This window comes from Nematolebias whitei, chromosome 4 (genome assembly GCF_014905685.2).
Source record: "Nematolebias whitei isolate Nwh7 chromosome 4, NemWhi1, whole genome shotgun sequence".
Taxonomy (NCBI): Eukaryota; Metazoa; Chordata; class Actinopteri; order Cyprinodontiformes; family Rivulidae; genus Nematolebias; species Nematolebias whitei.
This window is the reverse complement of record NC_056501.1, coordinates 35,077,129-35,089,097: the sequence shown is the minus strand read 5'-3', so window position 1 is coordinate 35,089,097 and position 11,969 is coordinate 35,077,129. Positions and strand designations below refer to the sequence as shown.

At 42.1% G+C, this 11,969-nt stretch overlaps 1 protein-coding gene across 1 annotated transcript in view; it reads left to right on the top strand.

Moving 5' to 3' along the window:
- The first annotated feature begins 4,203 nt into the window (after nt 1–4,203).
- pdgfrl (platelet-derived growth factor receptor-like) overlaps nt 4,204–11,969 on the top strand; it is a 16,586-nt gene continuing 8,820 nt past the window's right edge. The window contains exons 1-5 of the mRNA XM_037676003.1: nt 4,204–4,351; nt 4,905–5,175; nt 5,255–5,406; nt 7,815–8,108; nt 8,639–8,775. Of these exons, the coding sequence (XP_037531931.1) occupies nt 4,297–4,351; nt 4,905–5,175; nt 5,255–5,406; nt 7,815–8,108; nt 8,639–8,775 (909 nt within the window). The 5' untranslated portion in view covers nt 4,204–4,296. The remainder of the gene's footprint in view (nt 4,352–4,904; nt 5,176–5,254; nt 5,407–7,814; nt 8,109–8,638; nt 8,776–11,969) is intronic.

The following is an 11,969-nucleotide window of genomic DNA, read 5'->3' as shown; positions in this document are numbered from 1 at the left end:
GTTTCCGGTTGTCGTGAAAAAGACGTCGCAAAAAAGTCTTCTTGTTTCAGATACAATAAATAATCCGAGCTGCCGCGCTAAAAATCATGTTAAAAATACGAGCGTTGAGTTGGACTGACCTGATTTTGCAGATTATAATATAAAAAGGCTAAAATGCCTTATGATTTTTCCGCCAAAATGCTACGTAAATCTGTGACGTTTTGACTAGTCAGAATAACAATTCAAGATATCTTGAATGTCATTCTGACTAGTCAAAATGTGAATTCAAGATATCTTAAATAGAAAAGCCGTCTACATTATAAAATATTCAAGATATCTTGAATTAATTTTGAGATATCTTAAAAGTAATTTTGACTAGTCATAAGTACAGTTCTAGATATCTTTAAGTTAGTTTTGCCTAGTCGTTATTTGCTATCAAGATATCTACAATTTAATTTGCACTAGTCAAAACTTCATTTGTGATATCTACAAATACATTTAAGATATCTTGAATAATGACGTAATTTAAGATATCTTTAATTGTAATTATGACTAGTCAGAACTAAAAGTGAGATATCTTGAAAGCAAATAATGACTAGTCAAAATTAACTTAGAGATATCTAGAACTGTAGTTTTGACTATAGTCAAAATTCAGTTCAAGATATCTTGAATTGAAGCCTCCATACAACTCAATGGTAAATCTGACGTCATTATGACTAGTCAGAATGTAATTAGAGATATCTTAAATGAGTATTTTGACTAGTCAAAATGCAATTCAAGATATCTTAAATAACTAATATATCTAGTCAAAACTCAGTTTCAGATATCTGGAATGTAAGCGTGGTGAATCCGATTTTATGTTAAAAGGGCTTGCCATACATGATATGGTTTTTCACAGTGATTATTCTGGTTAGAGATTCATGAGTCTAACAGCCTCAGGGTAGAAGCTGTTCCTCAGTCTAGTGGTTCTGCACTTAATGCTCCTCAACCTCCTTCCTGAAGGGAGCGGGGCAAAAAATGTGTGTGCTGAGTGAGTGGGGTCCTTCATGATGCAGGTGGCTCTCTTCCTGCATCTGGAGGTGTAGATGTCTGTGATGGTGGGGAGACTGACTCCAACAGTCTTCTGTGCAGCCTTCACCACTCTCTGCAAAGCTTTTCTTTCTGCAGCTGTGCAGCCTCCATGCCACACGTTGATGCTGGAGCACAGGATGCTCTCCACTGCACACCTGTAGAAGGAGGTGAGGACTGAGCTTCCCAGACCAGCTCGTCTCAGCCGCCTGAGGAAGTAGAGTCTCTGATGAGCGTTTTTGTGGGGAGCAAAGTACCAGTATCTGTATTTGCTGTTTAAGAAAATATATTTCAAATTAAAAAAATATCAAAATATCTCATGAGCCACTGAACAGATTATAACAAAACTCAGAAACTAATCATTGAATGCAACAAAGTCCATGCTCAATAATCCAGGTATACAATCCAACATTTTTCAGTCAGGTCATCTGGACGGTTTCTTTTTTTGTGCTGAAACGTTTCACCTTCAGTCCGGAAGGCTTCATCAGTCAATGAAACACAACAACAAAACTGATTCTTCCCCCAACAGCTTACTCCAAAGTGGAACAAACCAGTTCTGCTTGTGATAAGATGGTCTCTTTGGTACGCCCCCTCCTCGATTGCCAGCCCTCTGCCTTGTTGACAGTCTTGTCAAACTGGTTGAAAACATTTCAGCACAAAAAAAAAAAAAAAAAAGAAACTGTCCAGATTGAAAAATGTTGGATTGTATACCTGGATTATTGAGCATGGACTTTGTTCTTTTCAACCAGTTTGACATGACTGTTAATAAGGAAGAGGGCTGGCAATGGAGGAGGGGGTGTACCAAAGAGACCATCTTATCACAAGCAGAACTGGTTTGTTCCACTTTGGAGTAAGCTGTTGGGGGAAGAATCAGTTTTGTTGTGTGTTTCCTTGACTGATATAGCCTTCCGGATCGAAGGCGAAACGTTTCAGCACAAAAAAAAAAAAAAGAAACTGTCCAGATGACCTGACTGAAAAATGTTGGATAATCATTGAATAAACACAGTCAACTGATTACCTTATTGAATTAACTTGATCCAAAGTGGCAGCCAGAGTAAATCAACAAAAATGGCTGTAACTTAATATACAGGCCCTTCTCAAAATATTAGCATATTGTGATAAAGGTCCTTATTTTCCATAATGTAATGATAAAAATGAAACTTTTTTATATTTCAGATTCATTGCACACCAACTGAAATATTTCAGGTCTTTAATTGTTTTAACACTGATGATTATGGCATACAGCTCATGAAAACCCAAAATGCCCGTCCCAAAAAATTAGCATATCATGAAAAGGTTCTCTAAACAAGCTATTAACCTAACCATCTGAATCAATGACGTAACTCTAAACACCTGCAAAAGATTCCTGAGACTTTTAAAAACTCCCAGCCTTGTTCATTACTCAAAACCGCAATCAAGGGTAAGACTGCCGACCTGACTGCTGTCCAGAAGGCCATCATTGACACCCTCAAGCAAGAGGGTAAGACACAGAAAGAAATTGCTGAACAAATAGACTGTTCCCAGAGTGCTGTATCAAGGCACCTCAGTGGGAAGTCTGTGGGAAGGGAAAAGTGTGGCAGAAAACGCTGCACAACGAGAAGAGGTGACCGGACCCTGAGGAGGATTGTGGAGAAGGGCTGATTCCAGACCTTGGGGGACCTGCGGAAGCAGTGGACTGAGTCTGGAATAGAAACATCCAGAGCCACCGTGCACAGGCGTGTGCAGGAAATGGGCTACAGGTGCCGCATTCCCCAGGTCAAGCCACTTTTGAACAAGAAACAGCGGCAGAAGTGCCTGACCTGGGCTACAGAGAAGCAGCACTGGACTGTTGCTCAGTGGTCCAAAGTACTTTTTTTCGGATGAAAGCAAATTTTGCATGTCATTCGGAAATCAAGGTGCCAGAGTCTGGAGGAAGACTGGGGAGAAGGAAATGCCAAAATGTCAGAAGTCCAGTGTGAAGCACCCACAGTCAGTGATGGTCTGGGGTGCCATGTCAGCTGCTGGTGTTGGTCCACTGTGTTTTATCAAGTGCAGGGTCAATGCAGCTAGCTATCAGGAGATTTTGGAGCACTTCATGCTTCCATCTGCTGAAAAGCTTTATGGAGATGAAGATTTAATTTTTCAGCACGACCTGGCACCTGCTCACAGTGCCAAAACCACTGGTAAATGGTTTACTGACCATGGTATTACTGTGCTCAATTGGCCTGCCCACTCTCCTGACCTGAACCCCATAGAGAACCTGTGGGATATTGTGAAGAGAAAGTTGAGAGACACAAGACCCAACACTCTGGATGAGCTTAAGGCCGCTATCGAAGCATCCTGGGCCTCCATAACACCTCAGCAGTGCCACAGGCTGATTGCCTCCATGCCACGCAGCATTGAAGCAGTCATTCATGCAAAAGGATTCCCGACCAAGTATTGAGTGCATAACTGAACATGATTATTTGAAGGTTGGCGTTTTTTGTATTAAAAACACTTTGGTGGGATGAAATATGCTAATATTTTGGGACAGGCATTTTGGGTTTTCATGAGCTGTATGCCATAATCATCAGTATTAAAACAATTAAAGACCTGAAATATTTCAGTTGGTGTGCAATGAATCTGAAATATATGAAAGTTTCATTTTTATCATTACATTATGGAAAATAATGACTTTATCACAATATGCTAATTTTTTGAGAAGGACCTGTATTTAACAACTGTTGAGCTATAATTTGCTGAGGCAGTGGCTGAGACTCAGCTACAATACAAACGTTTAGCACCAACAATCACTTCTTCATTTCAAAAGTTTGAATGCGGAAATGCAATAATAGGCATTCCTTCAAGGATTGCTAGGTTTTTATTTAAATAGTCACTAATATGTGATTAACACCTTATGAAGTTGTTTTTTTAATCTAGTCTGCAAAACAAAGATGGAAAAAATGTGAAACTGTGAAAAGAATTGTCCAAAAACTGATCCAGACTTATTTTTTAATTAAAGTCCATAGTTTTAAGGCTGTCACTGGAACAAATGTTCTCATGCTCTTTCAAAGAAAACAAGTTTTCACTCATGCCCAGCAGAGGGCTTCTGTCTTCAAGTTCCTGCTCTCCAGACCTGAGGAGGAGGAGGAAACCAGAGCTATAAAGTTGATCTTTGTTCCAGTGTGTGACGAGGATGGAGCTGGAGATCTAAACAAGGAGCTGCACAGGACCAGCAGTCTGACCTTTGGGTTTTACAGATCCTTGACCACACCCTGCAGCCTTCTAACTATGAAGCTCTGGACTGTACTTGTTCTGATTCTGCTCTGCATGGAGCTCCAGGACAGTAAGTAACGTCTTCAACTGTTGAGGAAATTCACTAACAAAGCATTAAAACAGCTGATGACATCATGAAGACGACTCTGGAGGAGAAGAAGGTGGATGTGAAGCCCTAACACCTGAAGAGGATCCAAATTGTGCGTGTGTGTGTTTGTGTGTGAAGAGAGGTCCATTCACCCTAAAGATCTCTACCTGCACACTCTGTTTAAGTGTTTATCATTTCATCATTGCTGTGGAATTTGCAGCTGCTGATTTGCTTTATTTGCATTTTAAACGTGTTATTGATCAAACTTCCAGAGACATTAATGGAGTAAGTTTTTCCACAGAAATACAAATAGAAGGAATGCAACAGCTGTTTCTAATTATAAGCTTTTTACAGCTGACCTTCCCTCTGAGCTCACTTCTGGTTTGCTCTAAAAGAAGCAGAATATAAAAAGAAAATGTATTCTAAACTCGCCAAGACCAGCAGAAAACTCAAAGTGAAATGTTCAAGAATTTGAATCTGGATTCCAGCCCTCGTCTCGTCATAGCTGAGCAAGTTCCTCCTCTTGCCTCTGCAGGTGCCTGCCAAGTGCTGAAGAGAAAAAAAGACGGAGAAAACCGAAACCGCCCAGGCTGGAAACGGGTGAATGCTCGTCTCCCTGATCTGAACGGCAAAAATGTCAAAAGCCATTCCCTGCTGACACAAGTGCTAGATAAGGGCCAATTCCTACGCCTGGGTGAGAGCACAACCCTGACTCCTGGGAGGAACATGGAGCTGCGCTGCAAAGGAGGCCATATTGGATGGTCCTACCCCACTTACCTGGACATCTTCAATGACTCACGTCTCAGGTACTGCTGGGAAACATCTGCTGTCACAAAGGAGGTTGGTGGATTGTTTGCTTTATTCATTTTTATGTTCTGCTCGCAGCATCACACAAAGTGACAAGTACAGTCAGCTGGTCCTGACTTCACCCTCAGCTGCAGACACCGGACCCTACAGCTGCTGGGTCATCGTGTGTGACGGAGCAGAATGTCAGAGAGACCCAGACCGCACCTATACCTCATACATTTATTTCCCAGGTGAGTCACCCTCTTATCATTCTCTACTGTGGCAATTTCCTTATATAGGGTGAGTGGTGGTGCAGAGGTTAGAGAAGGTGGACCTGTGAACAGAAGGCTGCCAGTTCAACTCCCCAGACGACAACATCTAAATGTGGATGGGAAAGGTGAAGCATCCACACCTGCATCCACCCTCATTGATCCCACTCTGGGCCCTTGATCAAGGCCCTTAACCCCCACCATCTGCTCCCCCGGGTGCCCTAGATAGCAGTTCTCTGCTCCACACAGAGGGCTGTGGTAGCTCGGTGGTCTGCGGTAGCATCAGGAATGACATCCGGCGTAAAACCAATCGGCAAGTCTTCGTACGAGTTAGTTCATGTGCTGTGATAGGGGAAGTCATGTAAAGGTCATGGATGTTTTCACTTACTAATGTTAAATTAATATAGAACCATGTATGTGAAGAGTCTCTTTGTCAGGGAGGAGTCTGATAACTGATAACTTCTGACGCCTTCAACTGTGAAATGTGAAACAGAGGTCGTCTTGACCTGGTCTCTGTCTGATAACGGGTATTTAAGCTTTTAATAACTCATTGTCCACAGGCAGACCTTGTGATCAGGGCTTCGTATAACATCTTGTATGCCTGTTTTCAGTGCTGCACCCCTTTGAAAGAATTAAACTTGAATTGAAAAAATCTTGCATTTCTCTGTGTGGCTTATTTGATTAAGGAGATGATAGGATAATTAAATTATCCAACATGCTGACCCCTGAAGAAAGGAGCAGCTGAAAGAAAAAGGGATTTCTACACCCCACAGACACGTAGTGATAAAGTTGTGAGAAGAGTGTTTCCCTCTTAGTTTTTCTGTTTGTGTTTAGTGTTATTCTTGTTTCCAGGTTTATTGTAGCTTCAAGTTTTGTTCCCTCCTTAGTCCTGATGCATGCTCAATAATCCAGGTAGAAAAATCCAAAAAAGTTCAATCTGGTCCTCTGGACTTTCCAAAAAAAAAAAAAACAAAGCAAAAAAATATAGAAATGTTTCATCTCTCATCCAAGAGACTTCCTCAGTCTGAGGTGCTGTTTTCAGCTCAGTCTCTTAAATAGCACCTTCTCAGAGTGGATCAACCAGTTTTGCTGCTGACAACCAAAACCAGCTGATCACATGCTCAGGAAGGACCATCAGCCTAACAATGGATCATTAGCACACTGATGGCTGTTTACTGTTCACAGAGGGCTGAGTGATACTAGCAATCACAGCGTTGTAAGAGGGGGACAGTTGAACCCGGAGGCCTCCACCCCTGTTTAATGATGGATGATTTCTTTTCACAAAGATGGCCTCCTTTACTCCTCTCTCAAACCATCGTTCCTCTCTGTCCAGGATGTGAACATCTTCATCCCTGAAAGAGTGACCGCTGGCCTGGAGATGAGTGTAGACCGCAGAGTCCTGGCCTGATGATGTTGATCATCTGTGCACAGAAGATCAACATCATCGGGTTCAACTGTCCCCCTCTTACAATGCTGTGATTGCTAGTATCACTCAGCCCTCTGTGAACAGTAAACAGCCATCAGTGTGCTAATGATCCATTGTTAGGCTGATGGTCCTTCTTGATCATGTGATCAGCTGGTTTTGGTTGTCAGCAGCAAACTGGTTGATCCACTCTGAGAAGGTGCTATTTAAGAGACTGAGCTGAATACAGCACCTCAGACTGAGGATGTGTTTCTTATGTGTGTGTGTCTTATCTCACTCAGCCTTATAACCTGAATCTCTCACTCTCTGCTCATTGAATTGAGAAAGCGCCTCTGATGAGGAGCGAAACGTCTTCCATTACAAAAGAAGTCCAGTTTTTGTACTGAACGTTTTTTTTTTTTAATTAAACCATGTTGTAGTTCTGGCCTTTCTTATAGTGTCACTTTCAGAAACTAAAGCAGTGGAGTAAAAAGCGTTACCACTTTTAGTTCACACGATATCATAAAAAGCAGCTAGACTTAGAAAACTGGGCGTTAAAGATGAGTAGGTGAAAAAATCTGCATACATTTTGTCCTCATCGTGTTTGGCTCCATGTATTTGCAGGTGTCTGTATATTCAGCAATAAATGTAAAAAGTTATTTTGTCTGCTTGACAATCTATTGTACCATTATTTAGGCAGCTCAGAGGGCATGTTGGATGAGTTGAGAACTTGTGTTCAGAGCATCCAACATTCAGGTAAAATGGTGAGTGAAGGTCAGCAGACACAGAGGTGGTCTCATATCTATGAGATCATGATGCTAGGCATCACAGCATCATCGGCATGTTGTGGAGTTCAACAGGGTTCACGTTGTGGGTTTTTGAAGATTCATTTTGGAGTTATGTTTTGTGCCAAATCTTACAGAATCTCAATTTTTTCACAGTAAAAAATGCAAACTGATAAACAATATTAATCTTTTTCTCCAAGCAGATAAGGATCATCTCTTCGTCCCATCTGTCAAACATTTTGAGATTGTGTACCTGCGTCCAGACCGGCCCACAGTTGTCCCCTGCCGTGTGACTGAGCCCCAAGCCAAGACATCTCTGCACAGAGAGGTTCCTCCAGAGGAAATCACAGGAAACAAAACTCAGATGACCTATGACCCCACTAAAGGGTTTGTACTGCAGCACCCCACCCTGCAGCTTCAGGGGGTCTTCTACTGCAAGGCTGTGTTCAAAGAGACCCCTCAAATTTCCACCAAGTACCAGTTGTTGTACGTTGAAGGTGAGGACACAGCAGTTACACAAACACTCACATGAATGCAACTTTCTGCAGGAGTACCAAGTTTTGTGTACGTTTACCATCACACAAAACTGTTAACTTCAGATCGCTTACTGACTAAAAGAGCCGAGAGAGGCGTTTCACAAGGTCATGAAACAAGAGCTGGTTACGTTAGTCTTTAGCTTCCAGGATAGTGGTTAAACACTAACCCTTATAGTCCAAAACTTCAATGACAGTTGTTATATGGGGGCCGAGATGGTGTAGAGGCAGGGCAGCTGGCTTGGGACCCAAAAGTCCCAGGTTCGATCCCCAGTCACTGCACATCACGTGGTGTCTTTGGGCAGCACACCTTATCCCCAAAATGCCTCCCGGGTGCTTTCAATAGCTGCCCACTGCACCACCTGGTGGTGGATGGGTTAAATGCAGAGACTAATTTCGCCATTGTATGGAAACATACAGTGCTGACATTGTGATGACATTATTATTATTATTATTATTAAATGCTTTATTTTCCCCCCATCTCTTGTGGATAGTTCCCAGTGGGCCACCATTTGTGAGCCTAGGAGCTTCTCCAGAAGCAGCGAGAGGGGATGGCATTGTCAACGTAACCTGCACCGTGCTGGGAGAACCAGAGGTAGATGTGAGCTTCACCTGGTCGTACCCTGGTCAGGTGAGAGAAATAAAGAGTGAAAATTAAATATGTTTTTAAAAAAGTTTGAAGTGTAACAATACTTTCTATCAACTTTCTTCTATAAACCCCATGTTTTCAGTAGGGGATGACGTTTGAAAATACCCTTCACTTTCAGATTTTATATAAAAAAAATAAAAAAAAGCCATAATAAAACTGAGGGCTTAAAGAGCCAGACCTAAAAGAAAACCATAAGTCCTATAGCAGTGAAAGACACAATGAGCAAAATACATTATGAAAACTGTATGCATGTACTAACATTTTTGTGAAAGTAAGATGACTTTGGTTGCATAAGATTAGAAAATTGTAGACAATTCAAAAAACCAGAGTGTGACATCAAAAGTCAGCTGAAAAATGAGTTGAAAAATATTTTTAAAAAATCATAAAAGCTTCGTCTAAAAACTGATTGTGTAAAAAATTTATAGGATATCAAAATGCCAGTTGAATTGTGTAAAACCCAAATTTCTGTTAGTTGTTTAATCTCCATTTAAATTTGTGCAGTCTGAGCTGGACTGCTACAAAGACAGCTAGGTTCTCTCCTTTTGACAAAATGTCATTGTGGTCTATGGGAAGATGTTTAGCAGGTTTTTTTGCACATTTGGTCAAAAAAGTACAATCCACAATATTCTTCATTAAGCTTGCATGTTTTATTTTTCCAAATCTGCTGAGCGTGAAAACGAACAGAAAATTGTGACAACAGAATAAGAATTGTGTTTCAAAGTTTGTGTAGGCCCCCTAACTAAAAGCTGGATCTCGGTGGAGGGAGAAGCAGAAACATTTCAGTGCATAGAAGTCATAAGTTCCATCCATCCATCCATCCATCCATCCATCCATCCATCCATCCATCCATCCATCCTCTTCTGCATTCTGAAGTTGGGTCATGGGCGCAGCATCTTGAGCAGAACGGTCCAGACTAGAGGATGACACAGGAGTGGATTTTCACTCCTGTCCTGTCCTGGTCCCACAGAAAAAAAATCCTGTCCTGTCCCACTCCTGGTAACATGACTCCTGCTCCTGTCCTGCTCCTGTTTTTCATTTAATTTTTAGGAAATATATTTAATTTGATTTGATCTTCTACCCATTCCTGTTTAAATTACTTTGTGTTGTGCAGTTTTGTTTCAAAAGATATGGCAACAGGAACAGTTCATCTGTGGTGAAATAGAGACATTTATTGCCTTAATCCAAACAAAAACCTTCACTAAATATCATAAAACAAATAATCCATGGCCTGTAGTTCATATAATTTTTCTACGGAGGATCAGCTGCTGAGTCCCTGTTTCCAGCTCTTTTGAAGGTCAGTTACAGTAAAAACAAAAAATCTAAACAGTCCATGGGTCACACCATGTCTACCTTAGATGAAAGAACCCAAACATAACAAGTTGCATTTTACTAATTTATTGAGCAATTGTTTCCTTTAAACTGTGACATTACTGTCATGTTGTAAATTGTTTAAACAAACAAACAAAAAAAGAAAAATAATGTACCAAGCAGAGAACTCAACAAATAAAAATGTTTGAAGACATTATTATACATTGGACGATGTCCTCAAGAAGTTCAGTCTATGTGGTCAAGGTAACGAGTTTGTTTGGGTGAAGCATGATGTCGTGCATCTTACCAGACTTCAGAGCATCATTTACAGACTGGACCATTGCAGGTCTGGTGTTCCACCTCATCTCTCCACAGCTTCAGTGACTGGTCCAGAGCCTTGTGGAACCTAAAAGTGAAAGACGACAGTGCACGAGTCAAAATAGGGTTACAGTGACGACAAATTACAATTTGTTGGCCTTTCTTTTGGAAAAAAATATTTGATCAAAAACAAGATATTTACAATTGAAACCAAGTAAAAAAATGTGACCTTTGCAAATATAAATTACAGAAGCTCAATGTTTCTTTATTTATTTCACTTATATTTTATAATTATTTAAGCAGCCTCACCAGGCAGACATTACAAGGTTTTATGTATCTTACCTGCTCTTTTGAAGTGTGTGACAAGGGTCTCCCCCCCCCCCCCTCCCCCTTGTCCTGTCCGGCATTGTGACACTTAGAATTATTGTCCGAGTGTCAAAGTGATGCCCAACAGATTTACTTTCACAAGCAGAGCATTATGGCTGGCGTTAATGCTCTGCTTGATATATAAATTAAATTTTATTAGACTATGCTTTGGGTTTGTTCCAGATGTAATGGACACGGGGACGGAAAACAAAGAAGATAAAGCAGAAAAGTGAGAGAAGAGTTAAAAGGTAAAGAAGGAGATAGGAATAGAGGAGAGAGAGAGGGATAAAGAGAAAACAAATCATCATTGAAGTCTGCCTCTAGACCTGCGGAAAGAGAGAAAACGCCCCGACAAAACCAAGAAACCACAACAAACAACAACTTGTATAATGATACTTATAACATCATTAGAAAGTATTTTATACAGTACATGGTAATACAAGATATATTTGATGGCCACCACAACCCAACTGAGTGTGTATCTGATAAACACCTGAATCTAAACACCTGTGTGAGCATGCTTATCACTATAAGGTTTCTCAATAAAAATGTTCAATAGTGGATGTGGGGACCCATAAACCCGTCCCCACAGGACACGAAGGTAACACAGGGAAGGCCGGAACCACAGACACACAGCGGCCCCCAAGCCCGGAACTCTGGTAGTCACCCAACAGGGACACCCGCACCCCCCAGAGAGGGAAGGAAAGGGAAGCCCCGGGCGATCCCCAGCAACCACAATGCAGAAACCCCCAGGAGGCCGTAGCGACGAGTCAACAGGCCCCGCCGGGTTGCCGGCGGGGCCTGGTTGAGGAAGGCTGGCCCAGCGCACCAATGCATCCCTAAAGCCCCACCCATGCACACCCCCCCCCACACACACACACACACACACAGCACCCCGCACTGTGAATGTCACATCAGGCCGACCAGCCAGCACTCCGTCGAAGTGAAGCCACTCCCCCGACCGCCGCCACGCACTACCAATGACCACACAGACACAACCATAGCCAACCTCCCGCCAGAACCCGGCAGCAACCCCAGCCAAAGGGCTGGCCATCGGAACCAGGAACCCTGATCAAGGGATCCAAACAATCCAGGGAGAACCAGAGCACCAGCCCCATCCCCAATCGCCCCCAAAGGCCCAATACCCACCCACAGCCCAGACCCCAACCAGGCAGCCTACCCCC